Source organism: Lithobates pipiens, unplaced genomic scaffold, assembly GCF_037356315.1.
Source record: "Lithobates pipiens isolate NorthernLeopardFrog02 unplaced genomic scaffold, aLitPip1_a1.2 Scaffold_28, whole genome shotgun sequence".
NCBI lineage: Eukaryota > Metazoa > Chordata > Amphibia > Anura > Ranidae > Lithobates > Lithobates pipiens.
In genome coordinates this window covers 211380951-211408133 of record NW_027507789.1, presented here as the reverse complement: position 1 = coordinate 211408133, position 27183 = coordinate 211380951, and the positions used below count along the sequence as shown (strand labels likewise).

Here is a 27183-nt window from a genome sequence, read left to right as displayed (position 1 = left end):
GGAGGATCGAAGCAACTTCATGACATCACTTCCGGGCTAGGGCGCAAGTAAACATTTCCTTTTTTTTTTTTTCCTTTAAAGCAAAAGATCATCGTTTGCTTTTAACCGCTTCAGCCCCACAAGGGATTTACCCCCTTCCTGACCAGAGCACTTTTTGCGATTCTGCACTACGTCGCTTTAACTGACAATTGCGCGGTCGTGCGACGCTGTACCCAAACAAAATTTACATCCTTTTTTTCCCCCACAAATAGAGCTTTCTTTTGGTGGTATTTGATCACCTCTGCAGTTTTTATTTTTTGCACTATAAACAAAAAAAGAGCGACAATTTTGAAAAAACAAAACAAAAAAAACAAAAAAAAACACAATATTTTGTACTTTTTGCTAGAATAAAAGTTTTTAAATTTTCAAAAAGCAAATTTTTTCTCAGTTTAGGCCGATACGTATTCTTCTACATATTTTTGGAAAAAAAAATTGCAATAAAGCGTTTATTAGACGAGCCAGGGGCAGGAACCGACGTAACATAACGACGTAACATAACGACGTAACATTCTGCCGCAGTACAACTGCAGCGGCTGGTCGGCAAGCGGTTAAAAAAGGTGAAGAAGAGATTTTGAGTCTTTTTGACCCCCCAGATCTCTCCATAAAGAGGACCTGTCATCCTTATCTCTATTACAAGTCCCCAAACCCCTCCTGTGCACGTCAAAGTATTCAGATCACTGAAAACGGTGTATCTGAATACCGACGATTTTTTAAAATCCGGCGCCATTGGCAGCCGAGTAAACAGGAAGTGACGTTGTGATAATAATGGGCTTTGATATTACTGAGCTCCTTTTGTGGCCGGGTTCAGAACTGACCCAAATCCAGTACACAGAACATTGGTTCTGTACTTCACCCACATGATAACTGAAGGAAGTGCGATCCCCCCCCCCCCCCCCTTTCATTTGCCTTTGGTGGAATGTTCAGCATTACGCAGAATAGCGATCGTAAACAATGAAAGGCGAAAGAACTGGGCACTCCTAGCTGATCCCAGGGACATCCGCAGGAGTGTCCCCGCTGGGAGGTGAGCACACACACATTCTTCACATACTTTTCTGACTATACCATTCCAGTCAGGTCTCAGCCCTGGCAACAGGCGCGGGACGCACACAGGAGGAGAATACCAACTACACCGAAACGCCAACAACCTGCTTACTGACATTCCTACCCACACAGAGCCATATTTATAGGGAATGCAAAGCCCCTTCCATTGTTTTCTTATACACAATAGAACGGCTTCATACGCATCTTTTTCATGCGTTTGGCAGCATTACACCGCCTTTAGAGGAGTACAGGGGCGTCAAGCATTTGGGGTGTTCATCCATTTTATGGAGTTGTGTTTAGGAGCTTTGGCAAAATAATTATTTTTTTTCAAAAGCTCCTCAACTCCAGGTTAGGTGCTGCTAGTGTACATGAAGTCTTGGTCCGTAGGGTTCAATATTGAGTTGGCCCACCCTTAGCAGCTATAACAGCTTCAACTCTTCTGGGAAGGCCGTCCACGAGGTTTAGGAGTGTGTCTATGGGAATGTTTGACCATTCTCCCAGAAGAACATTTGTGAGGTCAGGCACTGATGTTGGACGAGAAGGCCTGGCTCTCAGTCTCCACTCTAATTCATCCCAAAGGTGGCTCGCTAATCCATGTCTTTATGGACCTTGCTTTGTGCACTGGTCCAAACCATGTGGTGGAGGGAGGATTATTGTGTGGAGGAGGGGGGGGGGGGGTATTATGGTGGGAGGTTCTTTTTCAGGGGTTGGGTTTGGCCCCTTAGTTCCAGTGAAGGGAACTCTTAAGACGTCAGCATACCAAGACAATTTGGACAATTTCATTCTCCCAACTTTGTGGGAACAGTTTGGGGACGGCCCCTTCCTGTTCCAACATGACTGCTCACCAGTGCACAAAGCAAGGTCCATAAAGACATGGATGAGCGAGTTTGGGGTGGAGGAACTTGACTGGCCTGCAGAGAGTCCTGACCTCAACCCGATAGAACACCTTTGGGATGAACTGGAGCGGAGACTGTGAGTCAGGCCTTGTCATCCAACATCATTGCCTGAGCTCACAAATGGGCTTCTGGAAGAATAGCCAAACAAACATTTCCATAGACACACTCCTAAACCTTGTGGACGGCCTTCCCAGAAGAGCTGAAGCTGTTATATCTGCAAAGGGTGGGCCAACTCAATATTGAACCCTACGGACTAAGACTGGGATGTCAGTAAATTTCATGCGTGTGTAAAGGCAGGTGTCCCAATACTTTTGGTAATATAGTATAAAATGGGTAACAAGTCCATACACAGCCCCCTCCTCAGATGGGGGAATCCAATGTAGAACTACAAAAAGAACAAAAACGGGGAAGGCTCCTATGCTTTATCATGTGTTTTTGGGCACTTAGGTGTCTTTTCTGCTCGAAAGCTCCTCTCAGAAATGTGAGTTTAGTGGAGGGTTTCTGCCCGTAAATGCCTGAAAAAGCCACAGTGTGCATGGACAACATTGGAGAACATGGAGGGGAGTTTCCAGGCTCAAAAAAGCTCAAAAGCCTGTAGGAGCCGCTTCTTTGAGCTGGGGTGTACATGAACCCCAAGGCTGCTTTCACACTGAGGCACCTGTAAAGCTCCTTTCCTCTCACTCCAATGTGAAAGCCCTGAGCTCTTTCACACTAGGGGGGCGCTGGAGTACCAAAAAAAAAAAAAAGTCCTCTTTGAGTCGCTGTAGGAGCAGAGTATACACCGCTCCTACAGCGCCCCTGCCCATTAAAATCAATGGGCAGTGTCGGCAAAGCGGCGCTGCAGTGGCGCTTTTAACTCTTTTTTGAGCGTTAGTGGGGCGCTTTTAACACCCCCTGCTAGCAGCCGAAAAGTGCCGCAAAAACGCTGGTAAAGCGCCACTAAAAATACGCTTTATCGCCGACACCCCAGTGTGAAAGTAGCCTAGGGCTCCATGCACGCCTGGCTTAAAACACAGCTCAGTGTTGTCCTGTGTCCATGCACATTAGGGCGTTAAGAAGCATATTTTGAGTTTAAAGTGGAGTTCCACCCAAAAACGGAGCTTCCACTTTTTGGATTCCTCCCCTCCGAGGGGGAGGGGGGGGGGTAGCAAATAGGTATTTGCTCCCACTTCCTTGCATAGATCATCTTGGCGTTCGCGGTGACCTAGGCCACTTCCGGTGCCTACTCTGTCCTTCCCCCGCTGTATTCTGGGAGACACACAGGTCCCAGAACACAGTAGGGACCAGTGAGGACGTGCAGCGCGACGCGCGCATGCGCGGTAGGGAACCAGGAAGTGAAGCCGCACAGATACCGAGGATTGCGTCGGCAGCAGCCGAGAGCTGACGGACAGATCGGCTTCGGCTGCCAACATCACGGGCACGCTGGACAGGTGAGTGTACATATATTAAACAGTCAGCAGCTGCAGTATTTGTAGCTGCTGGCTTTTAAAATTATATATATATTTATTTATTTTTTTATTATTTCTCTTTTTTTTTTTCTTCCGCTTTAACGTTTAGAGGCAGAAAAAAAAAAAAAACCCTTCTGGTTCGCGTTTTTGATTGGAGCTTGGAGGCAGAAAAACAACGTAAAAATCTCCTAAACTTTGTACAAAAAAATACTCTAGATGGGTGTTTTTTACTCCCAAGAGAACAGACGTTTTTTAAGCCCAGTGTGCATGGAGCCCAAGAGCTCACTGAAAATACAGTGTACTTTCCCTTTAAATGTTAAGGAGGTCATCCGAGGAATAATCTGACTGCTGGAAATAATTAATCCACTGTTCATGTAGGTCCAGTGATCTGGCCTTTGCAGCAATAGGGAGGGTTACCCTGGTTCATCCTCCATTCATCCGCACAGAAAAAGAAAAATATCCCCTGAAGAGTTTCATTTCAGCCACTTGCTAGTAATGATCCATACACAGGGAGATGGGTGCACGATGGCTGCAGAAATCACAGCACAGCCAGTAGGGATCGACCGATACCGAGTTTCTGGCCGCCTCTCAGGCGCCGATATTCTGCAGATTTAAACTTTTTATTTTCACATCGTCCTTTTACATTTTTTTTTTTTTAAATCGCTTTTATTGCTGTTACAAGGAATCCCTTGTGACAGTAATAGGTGGTGACAGGTACTCTTCATGGAGGGATCGGGGGTCTATAAGACCCCAATCTCCTCCTCTGCACTAAAAAAGTATTTAAAAAACGTCAAGATCTGCGTTTTTAAATAAATACTGTATTGCGTTCGCCTACTTTCAGCATTTGCCCTTGCATCAGCATAATGAATTATTCATTTTTAATGAATATCTTGTAACCCATTTTAACCCCTTCCCGTCCGGCCTATAGCAGAATGACAGCCGGGCGGTGGTTCAGTTATCCTGACTGGGCGTCATATGACATTCTGCAGGATAACAGCCGCCGCACGCCCGTGGGTGGCACGCATTGTGGCGATTGGTGGTGCGGTGCGTCAGTCTGAAACATTGCTACACCCATCTTGGTGAATAGCCTCCGACGGAGGCTATTCACCATGTGATCAGCAGTGTCCAATCACGGCTGATCATGATGTAAACAGGAAAAACTGTTGATTGGCCTTTCCTCACTCACGCCTGACAGACGCGAGTAGAGGAGAGCCGATCGGCAGCTATCCTGACGGGGGGGCGGGGTCTGTGCTGATTGTTTATCAGCGTAGCCCCCCCCCAGATGCCAACACTGGACTACCAGGGAAGCTGCCAGGACCACCAGGGAAGCCCCCAGCATGTGGATGGCCAGGTATGTACCCCATGGCCATCCACATATAAAACAAAATGCCCAGCATATGCCAATCAGTGGCCATTACAGAACTGGCACCATTACAGAAATAAAAAAAATAAGTGATGCCCAGCAATGTCACCCACCAGTGTCCATCAGTGCCCATCCGTGCTACCTATCAGTGCCACCCATAAGTACTCATCAGTGCTGCCTATCAGTGCCCATCAACGACGCCTCTCAGAGCCCATCATCAGTGCCACCTCATTGGTGCCACCTTATCAGTGCAGCCATATCAGTGCCTGTCATTGAAGAAGAAAACTTACTTATTTGCAAAAAAAATTAAGAGAAACAAAGAAAAACTTTTTTTTAAATTTTTTTTTTATGTTCGGGCTTTTTTAATTTGTTGCGCAAAAAATAAAAATCACAGGGGTGATCAATTACCACCAAAAGAAAGCTCTATTTGCGGGAACAAAATGATAAAAAAAAATGTGTTTGGGTACAGCGTTGTATGACCGCGCAATTGTCAGTCAAATTGCGTCAGCGCTGAAAATTGGCCTGGGCAGGAAGGCGTACAAGTGCCCGGTATTGAAGTGGTTAACGAATTCGTAGTAATTTCTTTGTATTTATCTACTTTGTCTATGAATAAATCATATCACTTTGATTCATGAGTTTTATCATGCACCCCCCCCCCTTTTTTTTTTCCCCCACATAGCAGCCCGATTCTGCCTCTTCTCTGGTCCTCCACCGGCAATCCTGGCTCCTCCCTCTCCCGCCTCCGAGTGCCCCCCATAGAAAGACACTGGACCAGTTGGCATCCCCCCCTACTATACTTGTTATGTCTATGTTACCAATTTTTACTAAATCGATGATTTTTACCATACATGGGTTGACTTTCAACACCCTGATCTAATTGTAGGTGTATTTTTTTTTTTTTTTTACTTTTTCCCCAAATGAATACCCCCTCCTCCACATCTTTTTTTTGTGGGTGTTTGTTTAAAGCAGTGATTCTCACCCCTGTTCTCAAGTACCCCCAACAGGCCATGTTTGCAGGTTGAAAATGAGCCGAAAAGCAGCCAGCATAGCCCCCCGGAGTGCACAGGTCCTAAGGAATGATTTTACAATTTACCCCAAAACTTTATTATTTTGTACTGGTTACAAAAGGGCTCACATCCTTCTTATGTCACTCTGTAGCTTGCTGGAGACAATAGGGATGCACCGATACCATTGTTTTCTCACGAGTACAAGTATCAATCTCGCCAATACAAATTACCAATACCTACCGCAACTGTTTTGTTTTCACTTCAGCGGTCAGCAACGGTGCAAATCATTGAAAATTCATTTACAAAATTAAATAGTTTTTCTTTTTTTAATTTTGCTCTCTTTTTCAATGTGAAATTTGTTAATATATAAGTGTAAAAATATTCATTAACAAAGCAAAAAAAAAAAAAAAAAAAAAAAAAAAAGAAGAAAGAAGTTTTAAATTATTCATCATTTATAACCACTTCAGCCCCGGACCAGTTTCCTGGCCAAAGACCAGACCACTTTTTGCGATTCGGCACTGCGTCGCTTTAACTGACAATTGCGCGGTCGTGCGACGTGGCTCCCAAACAAAATTGACGTCCTTTTTTTTCCCCACAAATAGAGCTTTCTTTTGGTAGTATTTGATCACCCCTGTGGTTTTTATATTTTGCGCTATCAACAAAAATAGAGCAACAATTTTGAAAAAAAAAAAAAAACGCTTTTTTTTTGTTACTTTTTGTTATAATAAATATCCCCCAAAAATATATAAAAAAAAACATTTTTTTCCCCCTCAGTTTAGGCCGATACGTATTCTACATATTTTTGGTAAAAAAAACAAATCTCGATAAGCGATTATTGATTGGTTTGCGCAAAAGTTATAGCGTTTACAAAATAGGGGATAGTTTTATGGCATTTTTATAAATTTTTTTTATTTTATTTTTTTTACTAGTAATGGCGGCGATCAGCGATTTTTATTGTGACTGTGACATTATGGCGGACACATCGGACATTTTTGGGACCACTGTCATTTATACAGCAATCACTGCTATACAAATGCACCGATTCCTGTGTAAATGACACTGGCAGTGAAGGGGTTAACCAGTGGGTGGCAGTGTAGGGGTTAAGTGTTCCTAGGGGTGTGCTACTAACAGTTGGGGGCTGGGCTTTCATTTAGTGAACACTGATCTCTGCTCCAATCACATGGAGCAGTGATCAGCGTCACTTGTTGCTAGGCAGAACGGGGAGATGCTGTTTACAACGGCATCTCTCCGTTCAGTCGCCCCGTGAGACGATTGCGGGTATGCCCGCGGGACCCGCGACCGGACTCACGGGGGTCCCGACCAGCATGCGAGCGCGCCACCGGTGGCACGCTCACGATGGCAGGACGGCATTAAAGATTGGACATACCTGTACGCCAATATGCCTGCCCGTGCCATTCTGCCGACGTACATAGGCATGCGCTGGTTGGGGACTGGATAAAATAGATGTGAAAAAACAAACAAAAAAAAAAACAGGAAAATAATAATAATTAAAATGGAGGAGAATAGGGAGTTAATTAAGGCTGATTGGAGTCAATGAAGGGTTAGTAAGGGGTTAAAACAGAGGAACATTTTTTCATCCCTTTGATCTGCAGATGAAGAAACAGAAAGATGCAAAAAGAAACAATGTTTCTTTTTATTTTAGTGTTTCAGGGCGGAGCAATGTTAACAAACATTGCTGGCTGCTTTTTTTTTTTTTCTTTTTTGACAGCTCCAATTACCGGACTTCTTTAATTGCTTCCCGACCACCTCACGCCGATATATGTCGGCAGAAGGGCACCTACATGCAGGTTAATGTACCTGTACGTTGCCCTTTAGGAGGCGGCTTGAGGGGGCGCTGGGAGCTCTGCGAGCGTGGTCGCAGGTCCCGTGGACTCGATGTCCATGGGGATACATGCGATCGTCTCACGGAGAGGAAGAACAGGGAAATGCTAATGTAAAAAAGCATTTACGATACATTGATAGGACAGTTTCCAGCCAACAGATGTAAACAAGCATTTCCCTGTTCTACGTAATGACACGGTCACTGATCACAGCTCCCTGTAAATCGGGAGTGGTGATCAGTGTCATGGTCACACACAGCCCCCTCCACAGTTAGAATCACTCCCTAGGTCACACTTAACCACTACAGCACCACCTATTGGTTAACCCCTTCACTGGCAGTCACATTTACACAATAATCAGTGCATTTTTAATTGCACTGATAGCTGTATAAATGCGAATGGTCCCAAAATCGCGCCAAAAGTGTCTGATGTGTCCGCCATAATGTCCCAGTCCCGATAAAAAAATAAAAAAAAAGCCAATTGCTGCCATTACTACTTAAAAAAAAGAATAATAAAAATGCTATAAAACTATCCCCTATTTTGTAGATGCTATAACTTTTGCGCAAACCAATCAATATACGCCTATTGCGATTTTGTTTACCAAAAACATGTAGAAAAAAGAAAAAAAATTATGTTTATAGATTTTTTTGGGGATATTTATTATAGCAAAAAATAATAATAACCGCAGAAGGTGATCAAATACCGCCAAAAGAAAGCTCTATTTGTGGGGAGAAAAAGGACCTACATTTTGTTTGGTAGCCACGTCGGACAACCGTGCAGTTGTCAGTTAAAACAACGCAGTGCCGAATCACAAAAAAACGCTCTGGTCTTTGGCCAGCCAAATGGTTCGGGGGCTTAAGTGGTTAACACGGGGAGACCCACTGACAGCTCAAAGAACCGAGCCGGAAAGTATCGGTGCATTTGGATGAGTACCGATACTTGCGCTAATCCTCGGTATTGGCATTGATATTCGTATCGGTGAAACCCCAGTCTAAACTGACCAAGAAGGTGTGCTGAGCACCTTTTACAGCCATGTAGATCATGGTAACATAACAGTACATGTAAAACCCATCGCCCTGCAACAAGCACAAGCAGGAGCAAATGACACTCCCCCCTCCTCTTGTCCCCTTCCTTCTCTATGGACATAATCACGCCGAGTCGGTCATACATGTTTATAGATCTGCACAGTTTTTAGCTTGGGAGGCGATAACCTTGCACATTCATCAGCTGTCCTAAGTCAGCCCCATCCTACCTGTCCAAACATCCACCTCTGTATAGTTCTCCCCATTGAAGCCTCTATGGCCCCATTAAAGCAAAGCACAGCAATTTAATGCCAGTTTTCACATGAACCTCTGTAGTTGCCGGGGGCAACTCAGTCTTTCTATCATCATATATAAAGCTGGCAGGCAATGTTTGCTGAACACACACACACACACACACACACACACACACCCTCCGTCCTTCCAACCACATACAGGGACAACACCAAGCAATCTGTACGGGACTTTTCCATGTATTCACCACGGACTGTCCCACTAAATCAACAGAACGCCAACATCGTTTTATTAGTGCTGAAGAGGATATGCCCCGCCTCTGCTCGGGAAATCCGCCTGTAAACATTTACCCTTAAAAAAAAAAAAAAAAAAAAAAAAGCATTATATTACAAACGTTTGATAAGAAAAAAAATCTCTGTTGATCCTGCCAGAAATCTGGTCAGCTGATAACGTTGTGTGCTTTGAGCTTGTGCTGCATTGTTATATTGTTCCCAGGACTACTGAACCCCACCCCCCCAGGTTACATAATAGAGGAGAGGTTTCTAGTCCTGGGATGACAAAGCTGCTTCTACATGTATACAGTACAGCGAGTGTTGTCACTCTTGGACGTCAGCCAAGTCACAGCTGTGTGTGTGAATGGACACTCGGGTGCCCCCATAGCTAGCGGCTTGCTGTGGGGGCCACTCAGCAGAAGGAAGGAGCCAGGTGTGCCAGTGTTCTGCCAAAAACTGTCCCCCCATCGAATAGTGTCCGCCCCGTACTGCGCAGGCACATCGCTTGTGCAGTACAGAGGACAAGGAGACTCCAAAGCTGAACGGCGCCTGCGCACTTGCTAGTAACTTCTGCATTGAGTCCAGGTTGAAGCCCCACCATGCAAGTGGACATACGGTAGCACTTAGTAACAGGGCCCCTCGCTACGCTCACCACCCTTCGGGCGCGGCCTCGCGTCGCTCACCACCCTTCGGGCGCGGCCTCGCGTCGCTCACAACGCTTCGGGCGCGGCCTCGCGTCGCTCTGCAATTTTATATTCTAACTCTATGTCCACTTGGATGGTGGGGCTTGAACCTGGACTTCTTCCGAGACCTTAGGCGACTGCTTGTCCTCCATACTGCGCAAGCGCAGAACAGGGCGGACACTATCCGACGGGGGACAGTATTCAACAGTACACCCGCGAGGAACCAGAGGAGAGGAGAATCGGGGCTGCTCTGTGCAACACCATTACATAGAGCAGGTAAGTATGACATGTTATTTATTTATTTATTGATTTATAGAGACTTTAATATCACTTTAAAGCTGCACAGGCAACAAACAGGGGTGTAGGCAAAAACGACCTCCCCTCCTTCAACTGAATTGGGCTGTGCCGCAATCGTGTGCAATGCAGATGTCTCTACTGTGCTTTTGTGGATTTTTAGGGCTTGAAACAGGCGGTGAGGTGGTGACCTAATGCCACCTCATCACCTATAAAAAGTCCTCTGAAAAGTGAGCCACCGTGGATTGCTCTACAGAGGGCAACGGCAGTGTAAAAAGAGCTCTAAATTTGAATAATCTACTGCTGTTTAACCCCTTTTATGACCACCCAACACTTATGTTCAGCGGAAAAACGGTGGGCATTAACCCTCACGCACATCGCTGGGCGGCCAATGTTTATATGCTGAACGTGTGGCAGCATGCTCACTGTGCTCTCTCAGCACAAAGACAGCTCTTGGTCCAGGCTACAGATAAATAGCCATCAGGAATGGCTTCCAATCAGGTCTTTCCCGGCCCCCTAGGCGTTCTCAACTGTTTAAATGCTTCCCGCCCAGCTTACAGACAAATCAAGGCCGAGTGGGGGCCACTGCTGTTCCAGGTGGACCTCCTCCCAGTCACAGGGTGCCCAGCAGCGCATTACTTGCCTTGTCCACTGGACATATTGAAAGACCAATCATTGTACCGGGCCTGCCCCGGTACCATGTGTTTGCGGTGACCAATCACAGTTGTACACAATAAATGGCTTTTATTCATAGCCATTCATTGTGTAGAGTTGTGGTGATCTCTGATTGGTCACAGTGTTCACATGGTACACACTAGGGCTGCAACTGATGATTATTTTCATAATCGATTAGTTGGCGGATTGTGGTTTTGTCCCATGAGGCATTACTCCGCACACATTCACAAGTTCTCAGGCACTTACTGACATGTATGGACAGTGTACTGAGCTGTACATATGCTGCACTGTGTCTTCTGACACGTATGAACGGTGTACAGAGCTGTATGTGTGCTGCACTGTGTCTTCTGACATGTATGAACGGTGTACAGAGCTGTATGTGTGCTGCACTGTGTCTGACATGTATGGACAGTGTACCGAGCTGTACATGTGCTGCACTGCGTCTTCTGACATGTATGGACGGTGTACAGAGCTGTATGTGTGCTGAACTGTGTGTTCTGACATGTATGAACGGTATACAGAGCTGTATGTGTGCTGAACTGTGTGTTCTGACATGTATGAACGGTATACAGAGCTGTATGTGTGCTGCACTGTGTCTTCTGACACGTATGGATGGTGTACAGAGCTGTATGTGTGCTGCACTGTGTCTTCTGACACGTATGAACGGTGTACAGAGCTGTATGTGTGCTGCACTGTGTCTTCTGACACGTATGAACGGTGTACAGAGCTGTATGTGTGCTGCACTGTGTCTTCTGACACGTATGAACGGTGTACAGAGCTGTATGTGTGCTGCACTGTGTCTTCTGACATGTATGAACGGTGTACAGAGCTGTATGTGTGCTGCACTGTGTCTTCTGACATGTATGGATGGTGTACAGAGCTGTATGTGTGCTGCACTGTGTCTTCTGACATGTATGGATGGTGTACAGAGCTGTATGTGTGCTGCACTGTGTCTTCTGACATGTATGAACGGTATACAGAGCTGTATGTGTGCTGCACTGTGTCTTCTGACATGTATGGATGGTGTACAGAGCTGTATGTGTGCTGCACTGTGTCTTCTGACATGTATGGATGGTGTACAGAGCTGTATGTGTGCTGCACTGTGTGTTCTGACATGTATGGATGGTGTACAGAGCTGTATGTGTGCTGCACTGTGTCTTCTGACATGTATGAACGGTGTACAGAGCTGTATGTGTGCTGCACTGTGTCTTCTGACATGTATGAACGGTGTACAGAGCTGTATGTGTGCTGCACTGTGTCTTCTGACATGTATGGATGGTGTACAGAGCTGTATGTGTGCTGCACTGTGTCTTCTGACATGTATGAACGGTATACAGAGCTGTATGTGTGCTGCACTGTGTGTTCTGACATGTATGGATGGTGTACAGAGCTGTATGTGTGCTGCACTGTGTCTTCTGACATGTATGAACGGTGTACAGAGCTGTATGTGTGCTGCACTGTGTCTTCCGATATGTAAAGAAATAATGCATTCTGTATGAAGGGCCAGCTAATCAATTTATGAAAAGAGTTGTCAATTATTTTCATAATTGATTAGTTGTTTCAGTGCTAGCACACACAGATCCAATCATAGTTTATCTGTACCATGTGATAGCTGTGGCCAATCACAGCTATTGCAATAGTACAAAATGAATGGCTGCTCCTCAGGACCGGCGCGGTGTCCATAAAAAAATAAAAATAAAAAAACACCTCAATTCAAATCAAGTTTTTTTTTTTTCTAAATTGCATTTTTCTTTTTTTTTTTTTTACAGAAAATCGCCCAGCTCTAATTATAATATATAAAATTTTATTTATTTATTTTTACATACTGTCACCAATCAGTATCCCTAATCGCCACCTCAGTCATTTGATGAAGCTGTACTGCTTTGTGACAGTATGTATTTAAAAAAAATAAAAAAAAAATAAGAAATTAAATAAAAAAATAATTTTAACTTACAATTTTTTTTAATTTTCTAAAAATTTGTGGCAAAAAAAAAAAATAAACCAACACCTTGCCATGCCTCTTGTAAAATACTTTGCCTAATTGTCATTCAAAGTGCTAAAAGCTGAAAAAAACTGTCCAGGGCAGGACGAGGGTGAAAGTGTCTGGTATTAAAGCTGTTAAAGGGACGCTGGGGCAAGTGAGAAAGGGTTAAAATTAAAAACACATTGGGTTGTATCTGTAGATTTTTTTTTTTCCTTTTATCCGGGGAATGCATGGAAAACGCCCACCTACGTGTGGAATCTGTGACCTCTTTCCAACCACCAACACCCAACCACCTCTCACTCACCTGCCAAACTCCACACCAACTTACTCCTGCAAATCCTTACCCAGCCTCCGTTTTCTTGTATCCAGGGCTCTAAAGATGAATCCAGATATGTCGCCATCCATTGAATAATCCTAGGCAGAAGTTCCTCCATTTCCTTATCTGCGCTCTCAAAACACAGCGCCCCCCCAAAACAGAAGAAAGCCACAATGCGCCCCCAGTTTATGCCATCCCTAAACAGTTCCTGCACCACCTGCTCGAAGCTTTGATAGGCCGTGTCTGGGGTGATGTGTAGCTGGCAAGCCAGGTCGTTAAATGCACGCCTGTACCTCAGTTCAAATTCTTCCGATGCCTCCAGCAGAGTTCGCAGCACTTCCTCAGCCACGGGTCCCTGCGGAACTCCTCCTGGGCGGGTCCCCACCTGCTCCGTGGGGGCGGTGCCATTGGCAAAAACCTCAGACTGGATGTCTGAGCAGCAATCTGGGTCGAAGCCTTTCCTCAAGAGCTTTCGGCACACAAATTTTTTGATGAGATTTTTGTTGCCTCCTTCCATCCTCAAGATTGAGATATTATCATGTCCCAACGGTGACAGGAAAGAGACAAAGCGAGAAGCATATGGAACGCTAGGTTCTTCTATATGGTGCTTGGATGGCAAATTTCAATTTAGGCCACAAGGATGAGTGGGGTTTTATGCCCCCCAATGTGAATCTGAATGTGTAGGACACCAGAAAACATCTGAAAAAAAAAGAAAGAAAAATACAAATTAAACACCTCCAACCCAGGGGCCAATCCTGGCATTTCTCTCCTACATAAAAAAAAAAAAAATAATTTATTTTGCTAGACAATAACTCAGAACCCACAAACATACACACATACATACATATACATACACACATGCATATATATATATATATATATACATACACACACACACATATACACACACACACACATACATTTTATTTTACATACTGTGACCAGAGCACTACAGTGTTACCATAGTTATATTGTACTACTCTGTGGAAGTGATTATAATTTTTTTTTACATTTTTTTTTACACCATCGTTGCTTATAACCGTGATAGTCGCCGTTTTCAGCGGCCATTTTTATGAATGACATCCATTAATTTTGTACTATTGTCATACCTGTGATTGGCCACAGCTATCACATGGTACAACTATACTATGATTGCTCTTAGCAGAAACCCTAGAGAAAAAAAATGGCGGCCATTGCAATTTATTTCACACGGTATTTGCGCAGCAATTTTTTTGGGGGGGAGGGGGGGGGAAGGAAATACACTTTAACCACTTCAGCCCCGGAAGAATTCATCCACTTCCTGATCAGGCCATTTTTTGCGATATGGCATTGTGTCACTTTAACTGACAATTGCAAGGTCGTGCGGCGCTGTGCGCAAATAAAATGTATGTCCTTTTTTGCCCACAAATAAAGATTTTTTGGTGGTATTTGATCACCTCTGCGTTTTTTATTTTTTGCTCTATAAAACTAAAAAAAAAAAAAAAAAACACACCCACAATATTTTTGACTTTCTGCTGTAATAAAATAGCCAAAATAAATAAATAAAATTGTCTTCATCAGTTTAGGTTGATATGTATTCTTCTACATATTTTTGGTGAAAAATTACCAAAAAACCCCAACAAAAAGCGTGTTCTGATTGGTTTGCGCAAAAGTTAAAGCGTCTACAAAATAGGGGATAGATTTATGGCATATTTATCATTATTTCAATTTTTTTTTTACTAGTATTATAAAATAATATGCGATGGACAGATCGGACACTTTTTTGGGACCAGTGACAAATATACAGTGATCAGAGCTAAAAATAGCCACCGATTACTGTGTCACTGGCGGGGAAGGGGTTAACACTAGGGGACATCACTAGTGTTCTAACTGTGGGGGGAGGAGACCGATCGCTGTTCCTAATTACTAGGAACAGATGATCACTCTCTACTCCCCTGACAGAATGGAGGTCTGTTTATATTGACAGATCTCCATTCTGTCAATCTCAGGAGCGATTGGGGTGCCCGGCGGACATCGCGGCTGCCAGGCACGTGCATCAACTCCTATGTCACACGTTGGGCTCCCTATACCCCTTAAAGCCCCATACACACTATCAGATTGTCTGCTGATTTTTTCCTTCAGATTTACCAAAACCATGTAGTAGAAGGGCCTGCCTGATTGCATACACATTGAAACCCCTAAGGTTTGACCTCATATTATATGGTTTTGGTAAATCTGATGGAAAAAAATCAGCAGAAAATCTGATAGTGTTTATGGGGCTTTAAAGCGCCCACCGTACAGCTACAGCGATTAGCGCAGGGGAGCCAACCTGCCGCCGTATGAGTAGTTAACGAATTTAAATCCAAAAAAAGAAAAAGAAAAAAAAAAAACACAAAACCCAATTTTTGGTAAAATATAAAAGATGATGTTACGCCAAGTAAATTGATACCCAACATGTCACGCTTTAAAAAATCGTGCACACTTGTGGAATGGCGCCAAACTTTGGTACCTAAAAATCCCATCTTGTGGACGGCCTTCCTAGAAGAGTTGAAGCTAAAAGGATGGGCCAACTCAATATTGAACCTTACAGACTAAGACGCCATTAAAGTTCAGCACTTGCATCATTCCACAAAAAAAAAAATGAAAAAAAATGAAAAAAAAAAAAGGGGGGGGGGGGGGGGTTCTCCGATAGCCGTCTCTTGACCTGCACTTTTAATAATAGGTAAAAACCAATGGACAAAAAAAAAAAAAAGTATAAAAATGACGTGTTTTGGCCAATACAGACTTCTATTGGGGCACGATGCCCCAGTAGAAGTCCGTATTGGATGAAACGCGTCGGACCAGGTACTCTATGCCCCATATTGCTTTTATCACATGCCATTGTTTTTATACGCTTTTTTTTGTACATAGGTAAAAACCAATTAAAAGCCGTCTTTTGACTTGCACTATCGGAGCCCCCCCTTTTTTCTTTTTGTGTACCGATGCAAGTGCTGCTGAGCTTCACCATTTGGTTCCAGCACCCTCATTAGGGTTGGTTTTGGTCATTCATTTGCCATCACTGGAGTTCCCGTCCTGCTAACGCCTGCAGTATTCATTATATCCATGGTCGATACTGTGTGAAGTTGGAGTAAGGCCGATCTGGGAATTTCCTGACATTGAATATACAGTCATCGTGGACCTGTCCCGTGGGTGCATCATGCTCGATTGACTCGTTGTCTTATGATAGTCCAGTCCAGCACCTCTGATGTTTATTTTGAAGACGCCTACAGTTTGATGACTCTGGGGGCTGTGTGACATCCTGTGTCTTCACCTACGTGTCTAGATGGACATTTGGTGTTTCATTTACCTCTTTGTGGACTTTTTCTCACTTATTTTTTGTTTGATTGATCTCACTCACAAGTTTGCACTGTTTATATGTTTGGTTTAGCGCTACATATTCACCACTATTACCGATTTGATTTTTGTCACATTCTGTGTAGCTGCCTTTTCCTTGATTTAGTTTTATTTTATAGAAAAGGCGCAATAATTGTTTGTATTTCACGCCGGTCAATTGATGTCTGCCGGCATCCGCTGATCACCAGGAAAACACACAGAACGGAGCTCTGCCTATGTAAACAAGGCAGAGCTCACTCTTGATCCTCTGATGTTGGGTATAACTGATAAGATCCCTACCTCTAGACATCAGAAATCATTTATATTCTAGGTTACGTATACGTACTCCGGCCTCCTCCCACACTCCAAAGACATGCAGGTAGGTTAATTGGCTTCTGTCCAAAACTGGCCCCTAGTATATGAAGGGGGACCTTGGATTGTGGGCTCCTTGAGGGTAGGGACCGATGTGAGTGTGCAATGTACAGGGATAGGGACAATTGTGGACACTCACTCAGGTTGAACTGGATGGACTGGTGTCTTTATTCAACCTTACTATGTATTACACTCGGAAAACAATACTCTCCAAGTGGAAGTTGATAGACACCACCTCCCCCCACCTCCACCCCCACTGTGGCAGCCTGGAGATCAATGGCCAATGCGATTCTCCCGTTATACCGACCCATATATTACATATATGGTTTGCAATTGGGCAAAAAAAATAAAAAATTGTTAAGATCTGGTCAACCTGGGTGGATGCCTGGAATCTTATCCTATGAATGGAAAGCCATTGCCCGGTCCCTGACAAGGGGGCTGTGAACTGCTTCCCCCTCATTATCTAAGAGGTTTCAGAATATCCAATGAGGACCCGAGACAGAGACTGGAGACGATTTTTTTTTTTTTTTTTAAGTTAAACTTTGTCTATTGAAGTCACAACTTAAAAAAAAAAAAAAAAAAAAAAAAAAAAGTGCAAACTACTTCTGCAAATCGCTGCGGCACCGTAAAATGTCACACCAATTGGAGCAGTGCCATTGCCGCCAATAGGCTGTGACTTGTGATTTGAGAGATCAAATCGCATGACATGACAAATTGCTCCAATGTGAACCTAGGCCAACTTTTGAGCAAACCAATCAATATACGCTTATTGGGATTTAAAAGGGGTTGTAAAGCTTTGCTTTTTATTTTCTAAATAGGTTCCTTTAAGCTAGTGCATTGTTGGTTCACGTACCTTTTCCTTCGATTTCCCTTCTAAATGTTTTTTTTCTTTGTCTGAATTTCTCACTTCCTGTTTCTCCTCAGTAAACTTCACACCATCATCCGAGCGGTGTTTAGTCAGCCAGAACAGCTTACTGAGGAGGAACAGGAAGTGAGAAATTCAGACAAAGAAAACAAAAAATAAAAATAAATAAAACATTTAGAAGGGAAATTGAAGGAAAAAGTAAGTGAACCAACAATGCACTAGCTTAAAAAGGAACCCATTTAGAAAATAAAAACCTTTTCAACCCTTTAAATAAGTTTGTTAACAAAAATATGTAGCAGAATACATATTGGCCTAAATTGCAAAAAAAAATTAAAATAAAAAAATAGCTTTTTTTACATTTTTTATTGGATATGTTTTATAGCATAAAGTAAAAAATATTGTTGGTTTTAAATTATCAGACTTTTTTTTCCTTTTAAAGTGTAAAAAATAAAAACCCAGAGACGATCAAAACACCACCAAAAGAAAGCTCTAATTGTGGAAAAAAAAAAAAGATACATTTTCTTTGGGTACAGCATCGCACGGCCGCTCAATTGTCAGTTAAAGCCGTATCACCAAAAACGTCCTGGTCATGGGGGGGGGGGGTCTTCAGAAAGTCAAGTAGATAAACTAGCATACCAGACAGGTGCTAAAAGACATCACCAATCAGAATCAGATGTGTAGGAGAAATGACGGCCAGCTCCCGCACCGCCCAGTGTGAAAGGGGCCTTAGGGTCCATTCACAACATATGCATTGGCTGCCCTGCCCAACAAGACATCACAGGGGTTAATTTATTAAAACTTGAGAGTGCAAAATCTGGTGCAGCTGTGCCTGGTAGCCAATCAGCTTCTAACTTCAGCTTGTTCAATTAAGCTCTGACAATAAGTGTCCGCTCACATTATTGCGATACGAGAACCCTGCGAATCCACTGCGGGTTCCCGCATCGCACCCGACACGCATGGCAGTTCACACTGCCATATGCCAACTGCTGGGGAGTGTCATTATATGTTAACGACACCCCCATTTCATCTCGCGTATCGCACTGCGAACTGACAGTTCGGACATGAATCGGATCGCATATGTGTGAACACACATGTGATCCGATTCTGGTCCAAACTGAAAAAAGGGTCCTGTGCGTGTTTGCACCGAATGTGGTGCCATATCAGCCATACTATCTGTATGGCTGATATCGCATGTAATGTGAACAGCAGTGGGCTGCGCACTACATGTGATGTCTGCCATCGCACTAGTGTGAACCGGCCCTAAATCCTGGAAGCTGATTGGTTTCTATCCACAGCTGCACCAGATTTTACACCCTCCCGTTTCAGACCCCCTTTCACACTGGGGCGGTTTCAGGCACTTAACACTGGAAATATCCTCTGCTAAATGCCTGAAAAGCGCCTCCCATTCCTTCAAGTGTGACTTTTCACACCTGGGCGGTGCGCTTGCGGGACGTTCGAAAAGTACTCCCAATACACCCTGCCCATTGGAATGAATGGGAAGCGATTCAGAATCGCAGCAACACTGGATTTTTTAACCCCTTCTTTTGAGGTTAAAAGCACCCGCTAGCGGCTGAAAAAAGTGCCGCTTAAACAGGCGCTGAAGGATCGCTAAAACAAGCAGCGCTTTAGTGCCAATGTGCTCGGTGTGAAAAGGGTCTTATGCTGGATACATGGATATCTGGATATGCAGCACTGATGGGCATTGATGAGGCAGCACTGATTAGGTGGCACTGATGAGGAGGCACTAATATGCAGCACTGATGGGCGCCAATAGGTGGCACTGATGATGGGGTACTGACAGCTTTTACTGATGGGCACTGATTGGCATCTGTGATGGGTGCTAAGCTGATTGAAGTCACAAGATTTCAAAGTAGCAGGTCAGCGCAATTGCAGGTGCTACTTGGCTGACACCTGTGTCCCTACATGCACAGATGTCTATGCAAGTCGCACCTGAAATCGCAAAAAAATAGCGCAGGAACCTTTTTTTCCCCCCCAAAATCGGTGCGGCACTGCAAAGTCGCACCGATTTGAACGCTTCCTCTGCCGACAATATTGAGCAATTTGTCATGCGATTTGTAAATGTCCAATCGCACTGGTGTGAATGGGGGCTAAAATCTGCAAGCCGATTGGTTACTCTGCACAGCTGCACCAGTTTTAGTAAATCTCCCCCCCAATCTGTAGTAGAGTTTGGAGAAGGTTTGTATTAAATCCCATAGTTCCGATAAGCAGTGGCCTCTGCGCAGGGTTTTCCCCTCCAGGGGTAACTTGTGATTTTAGAAAGTCACGATGAATATTATACATGTGATCCGAACTTACATGACACATTATGAAATCTCCCTGCAGCCACGATCCTTTCCATTAAGGAGTGACATCACTCGGGGTCACATGACTCACAGCCAGTAATTATATTGTGCAATGTGTAACGGGCAGGAGTGACATCATCAGGTGTGACCGCGTTCTCCCCAGGAACTAGTTCCTGTCAGTGGAAGATCTTCATCACAGATCCTACCTTTTGTTGTTCTGAAGAAATATCTGCTTGTCTGTGTCCATGAATCTAAGGCTACATTCACACACGATCGCAGGTGGAATCGCCATAATTCTGCGCCTGCGACACTCGCATGGCTGCAAAACTTGGGACGCGTTTGCGGTGCTATTACTTCTAATGGCGCCCCAGTCAAAGCCACAAATTTGCCACGATTGTCACACAGTAAAATTGTGGGAAATCGCAAAAATGTCACCCAAAAAAAAAGAGCATGTTCCTTTTTTTTGCGCATCAAGCGCAGTGCGTTTCGATTGCAGCGCCATTCAAAGTAATGGCATCGGGAGTGAGAGGATTTGTGCTAGGAGAGGGATTGGGTGGGCCCTTTGTGCTAGAAGTAGTGATATGGTGGGTGGGGGGAATTTATACTAGAAGAGGTGATAGGGTGGTGGGTGGGGGAAGATTGTGTTATAAGAAGTGCTGTGGTGGGGGGAGATTGTGCTAGGAGGGAGAATTATGCTAGAAGAGGTGATATTGTGGTGGTGGTGGGATTTGTGCTATAAGAAGTGATGTGGTGGGGGGGGAGATTGTGCTAGGAGGGGAATTATGCTAGAAGAGGTGATATTGTGGCGGTGGTGGGATTTGTGCTATAAGAAGTGATGTGGTGGGGGGGGGGGGGGGAAGAGGGAGATTGTGCTAGGAGGGGAAGTTTGGGGATGGGGGGGGGGGAAGAGGGAGATTGTGCTAGGAGGGGAAGTTTGGGGATGGGGGGGGGGGGGAATGTGGTTTCTTTTTTTTTTTGGTGGGACAAAGATGCTCGGGGGGGGGGGGGGGGGGGGGTATTCATGCAGATTAATGCTCAGGTTTTTTTGGAGGGGGGGGGGGGATTTTTGCTGACATGTAATGTCCATGTATCTTGGGGTGGCTGGAGCAGTTTGGCATGTTCATGTCTCTAGATCAGGGGTCTCACACTGGCGGCCCTCCAGCTGTTGCAGAACTACAAACCCCATCATCCCTCTGCCTGTGGTAGTCAGGCTGCTTTCACACTGAGGCCCTTTACAGGCGCTACAATGCTAAAATTAGCGCCTGTAAAGCTCCTCTCCTCTCTCTCCCCAATGCGAGAGCCCCGAGCTCTTTCACACTAGGGTGCGCTGGCAGGATGCAAAAAAAAAAAAAAAGTCCTGCAGGGGTCATCTTTGAGGCGCTGCAAGAGCGGAATATACACCGCTCCTACAGCGCCCCTGCTCATTGAAATCAATGGACAGTGCCGCCGAAGAGCCAGCAAAGCGCTTTTCCGGGCTAGAGCGGGGGGGGGGGGGGGGGGGAACCAGGGATATGCAATTAATGGACCTCCAGCTGTTGCAAAACTACAAGTCCCATGAGGCATTGCAAGGCTTAGGCTACTTACATATTGGGGTGTCGGCGGTAAAGCACCGCTATTTTTAGCGGCCCTTTTTCGGCCGCTAGTGGGGCGCTTTTAACCCCTCGCTAGCAGCCGAAAAGGGTCGCTAAAAATAGCGTCGACACCCCAGTATGAAAGTAGCCTAAGCATTGCAATGCCTCGTGGGACTTGTAGTTTTGCAAAGCTGGAGACCGCCAGTTTGAGACCCCTGATCTAGATGACCCGGCCCTGCCCCCACACTGCCATACTGCACTTGACAGAAAGTTTACAGAGCTGCAGAGTGAAAAGCAAAGGGCATTTCATATAACATCCCATTACAATATGATTTGTGTTGCAATTGTATATGCTTTTTATTTGCTTTTCCCCTGTAACCAATCAGCATCAGTACAAGAAGAGCGGAACGTCCTGTGTGTTCCTATGTACTAAACTATTTACAAAGCTGGAGCCGTGATGAAATCTCAGCCAATAAGCCAACATTGATTGCATAACAGATGTCAGTGGCCCCCTCCCCTATGTGCTTATCAACGTCCGCGTCAACACACATCCCGACGTGAGAAATTCTCCCTCTCATCACTTACAATCAAACACAACATAAAAAGCTACAAAAAAGAGACAACTTACCTGGTAAACTTACCCGGTAAACTTACCCGGTAAAGCTGAACTCGGGGGAAATGAAGACGACCCCTGCCATGGGGCTCCCCCTGCACTGCAAGGGTTAAAATACTGTTTTTTCTGTCTAAGATTAACCCATTCCCACTTTTCAATCATGTGACCACTGCGATAAGCTGTCACCTGATCGGGAGCCCGTCCCATTGGCTCTCAATAACAAGAGACAGAGGGTGGAGTCAGTTGCTGTGCTGGGAGCATGCAGGGAGCGCGCTCTCAGCGCAGAAAGATGCGGGTGCACATGTGCGGCGTGTGGGCATTAAAGCCCGCCCTCTAGGCTGCCACATAAATGGGTGGTAAAAAAAAAAAGTTAAAGAGTTAAATAAAAAATACATTCCCCCTTACATCTGGCACCGGGTTCCCAAAAGCAGCTTCCTTGCGGCGCTCCGTCTGCTGATCGCGCTCTGAAGTCATCAACAATGCAGAACCTGCAGCCCAACGTAAACCAGGAACGCCGAGAGGCCCCGTCCACAATCTGGAGCATCAGAGGGATTCCAGACTGTTGGGTGGTGGGGGGGGGGGGGGCGATGTGTGAGGTAAGTAACCCTTGGCTCACATCTATGTGATGGGCTGTGGAGGAAAATCACAAAGATTCCTGCAACAGCAACCACCCGCAGTGATAACGTGCTGCTGTGAAAAATAAAATCTGAACGGCACCCTCACACATGTAAACAAAATCGCAGTGCGTTTGCAGGTGCAGGAACCACAGGGGAAATCTTATGGTCAAAATCACTATGCGATTTCCCTGCAGGACACATTTTGAGCATGCACCGTTCCCCCCTCCCCCCCTGGGAAAAGCAGGCATGGCAGCCTATTCAAATGAATGGACTGTGGTACCCGAGCAAGCTGCACAGGTGTGAACCGGGGCTGGTTAGGGCCAGTTCACACCATAGAAACTAGGGGTGCAACGGATCAAAAAAACTCATGGATCGGATCGTTCCTCGGATCATTTTTCAGATCAGCAAATAATAATTTAATTTGCAAAAACCTGTGAAAATTCCACCACCATATAGTCCCCACTGTAATATTGGCTGGGCACGGCTGAGTATTGCAGCGTATTGGCTGGCTGGGTATCGCAGAGTATCACTAGAGCATTGGCAGGGTATTGCAGAGTATCACTAGAGCATTGGCAGGGTATTGCAGAGTGTGGGCAGGGTATTGCAGAGTGTTGGCAGGGTATTGCAGAGTGTTGGCAGGGTATTGCAGGGTATTGCAGAGTGTTGGCAGGGTATTGCAGAGTGTTGGCAGGGAATGGCAGAGTGTTGGCAGGGGAATGGCAGAGTGTTGGCAGGGAATGGCAGAGTGTTGGCAGGGTATTGAGGGATGGCTGCTTCCATCTCAGGATCTCTCCCCTCCACTGTACAGATTAGTACAGAGAGGGGAGAGAGGAACCGGCGTCACGACATGACGCCGGTTTGTTTACAAGTGATCACTCCGTCGGAGCGATCAGTGTAAACAGCCTGGGTGTAGAAAGATGGCCGCCGCTTCGGAGCTAGGCTGAAGCCGTGGCCTTTCCTAAGGTCGAGACCGCAGAGAGCTCTGCGGATCGCGACATGCGCTGATCCGAGCGGGTTGACCTGTTCGGATCACGGATTGGTGACAATCCGTTGCAGCCCTAATAGAAACGCAGTCCGGATGCGTTCCAGATGCTCTTATGCATGTGCGTTTTTTGGTGCATTCCCCTTCCCCCCTTTTACCTTAAAATGTTTGTAATCTCTCAAGGCTTTTCACCTTAACGCATTAAAGAGGAGTTCCACCAAAAATGGAACTTCTGCTTTAAGTGCTGGTGACCCCCTGAAATGCCGCATTTGGGGGGGGGGGGGGGAGAGACACACCCTCTTTTTAGAGGCACACAGCCCCACTTCCTCCTGGGGCTCCGCAGCACTGGCAGGAAGTTCATCCCCCCTCCCATCTTCTGGGACACGTGACAGATCCCGGAAGGTGCCCAGGCCATTCACAGCCCGCAGTGCGGCTCCTGCAATGCGCAGTGCGTGACAGGTGCCCACAGTTAGAATGCCGGCCCCGGTGGAGAGGAGCGAGGCTTTGTACGCCCGCATCGCTGGACCCTGGGACAGGCAAGTGTCCAATTATTAAAAGTCAGCAGCTGCTACAATTTTGTAGCTGCTGACTTTCATTTCTATTTTTTTTTGGCAGAACTCCACCTTAAAAAAAAGGTGAAAAACTTTCCGTCACACCCCCCCTCAAGCCCCCATTATACTTATATGAGCCCAAAACGGGGTACGAGCACACCAGCTCCGGTCGGTGTCTTGTGTCCCGATTGGATGGATTGATACAAGCGCAGCCGTTGGCTCCAGCTGTGGTCAATCAAAATCCAATTACGCGGGGGCGGGGCCGATTCTTGCTGTCTGCGTCAATAGACGAAGAAGCAGGTCACGGGAGTGTGCCCGAAGGTGAGCGCCTCTCCGACGGGGGCACTCGAATAGAGGAGGATTGTCGCTGAGGGACCCCAGAAGAGGAGGAGGAGCCAGGAGTGCCGCTGGGGGACCCCAGAAGAGGAGCCAAAAGTGCCACTGGGGGACCCCAGAAGAGGAGCCAGGATCGGCGCTGGGGGACCCCAAAAGAGGAGCCAAAAGTGCCACTGGGGGACCCCAGAAGAGGAGCCAGGATCGGCGCTGGGGGACCCCAGAAGAGGAGCCAGGATCGGCGCTGGGGGACCCCAGAAGAGGAGCCAAAAGGGCCACTGGGGGACTCCAGAAGAGGAGGAGCCAGGAGCGGCGCTGGGGACCCCAGAAGAGGAGAAGCCAGGAGCGCCACTGGGGGACCCCAGAAGAGGAGGATCGGGGCCGCTCTGTACAAAACCAACTGCACAGCGGAGGTAAGTATGACATCTGAACCTTTACAACCCCTTTAACCTTTGCTGCGTTTACGTGCGTTTTACAGTGTCCCAGTACAGGCCAGAAAAAAAATGCAGCAATTTTTTTTCTGGAATTGGAACTCACTGCACCGGTGTGAACTAAACCATTGAAAACCATGTGACCTACTATCCATGTGTTTAAAAAGAAGAAAAAATAAATAAAAATAAAAGACTGGACTGCATGTGATGTAAACTGTCCCTAAGAGGGCTTTATAATGGGAGGGTAGATGAAGAGCGGAGTTTAACACTTGCAGTGCTGAGGGGGAGCCCACTGCGAGGGAAGTTTTTCTTTTTTCACATTCGGTCTCCCTATACAAGCCACCCACACACATACAACCTACACACTCACACAAGACATACACAACTTATGACTGTACAACTGCAGAGAAAAAGCAAGTCCCAACATGTCCCAGACTAGTGGAACCTGCTGGGGTCTGTAGTCCCCCACAGCTGGAGAGCAACAGGTTGTATGAAACCAATTCAAAAACAAGGCATCGCATTAGATACTATCACAGATGGACACTGAAACAGCCCGGGCCCGAAAAACACAGCCCGGACCCGAAAAACACAGCCCGGGCCCGAAAAACACAGCCCGGGCCCGAAAAACACAGCCCGGGCCCGAAAAACACAGCCCGGGCCCGAAAAACACAGCCCGGGCCCGAAAAACAGCCCGGGCCCGGAAAAACACAGCCAGGGCCCGAAAAACACAGCCCGGACCCAAAAAACACAGCCCGGACCCAAAAAACACAGCCCGGGCCCGAAAAACACAGCCCGGGCCCGAAAACACAGCCCGGGCCCGAAAAACACAGCCCGGGCCCAAAAAACACAGCCCGGGCCCAAAAAACACAGCCCGGGCCCGAAAAACACAGCCCAAAATTCCTCCCGCTGATGACAACTAAAACCCACAGTGACCATGTGGGGTTCCAGAGCGGACAGACTGGTTCCTTAAAATATGGTTTTATCCCGGGCTGTGTGTGTGTGATGTCAGAGAGAAAAGCTGAGATTTCTATAGAAATGTGTGTAATGGTCAGTCATGGAAACAAAAGTCACATTCCAGAACTAATGGTGACCGGGGAGGGGGGGGGGGATCCATGACAACCCATACCCCCCCCCCCCGTACTACCAAAACACTGGGGCACATGTCAGCTATCTACATATAGATGTATCATCAATAGGAATGATGGAGGACTGCAGGGACCATACATACATAGAGGATCGATCGATCATACTTGATCAATCCTAAAGGGAAATGATGAAATGCCGGGTATAGAGAGATGGATACACGGAGAATACGATGGATGGAATCGGGAAATAGAGATACGATTACATATAAATAGATACAATGGGACTGGTGACCATGTTGCAGTGAATATTAAGCCTGGGCTCACATATCAGTAGGGATCGGCTCCCAGCGGGGGGTCCGGTGGGTCCTCATTAACCGTTTCAGCTCCGATTTCAGCCCAAATTTTTGGACCTGAAACCGATCAAGAGACACACAGGACCCCCCCGTGCCATTCACACCCTATGAACCGGCTGCATTCGTATAGACAAGACAGATCGATCACCCCCCCAACATTGGTCATAAAAGGGAATGCACTGATAACCTACACATATACCCCCCCATATTACACATATACCCCCTCCCCTCTCATATTACACATATACCCCCTCCCCTCTCATATTACACATATACCCCCTCCCCTCTCATATTACACATATACCCCCTCCCCCCTCATATTACACATATACCCCCTCCCCCCTCATATTACACACATATACCCCTCCCCTCTCATATTAACACATATACCCCCTCCCCTCTCATATTACACATATACCCCCTCCCCTCTCATATTACACATATACCCCCTCCCCTCTCATATTACACATATACCCCCTCCCCCTCTCATATTACACATATACCCCCTCCCCCCCTCATATTACACATATACCCCCTCCCCCCTCATATTACACATATACCCCCTCCCCCCTCATATTACACATATACCCCCTCCCCCCTCATATTACACATATACCCCCTCC

General features: G+C 46.0%; 1 protein-coding gene across 1 annotated transcript in view; it reads right to left on the bottom strand.

Annotated features, from left to right (window-relative positions):
* BCL2L1 (BCL2 like 1) overlaps nt 1-27183 on the bottom strand; it is a 30250-nt gene that overhangs the window by 2465 nt on the left and 602 nt on the right. Inside the window, exon 2 of the mRNA XM_077460475.1 lies at nt 13162-13832. Within this exon, the coding sequence (XP_077316601.1) occupies nt 13162-13650 (489 nt within the window). The 5' untranslated portion in view covers nt 13651-13832. The remainder of the gene's footprint in view (nt 1-13161; nt 13833-27183) is intronic.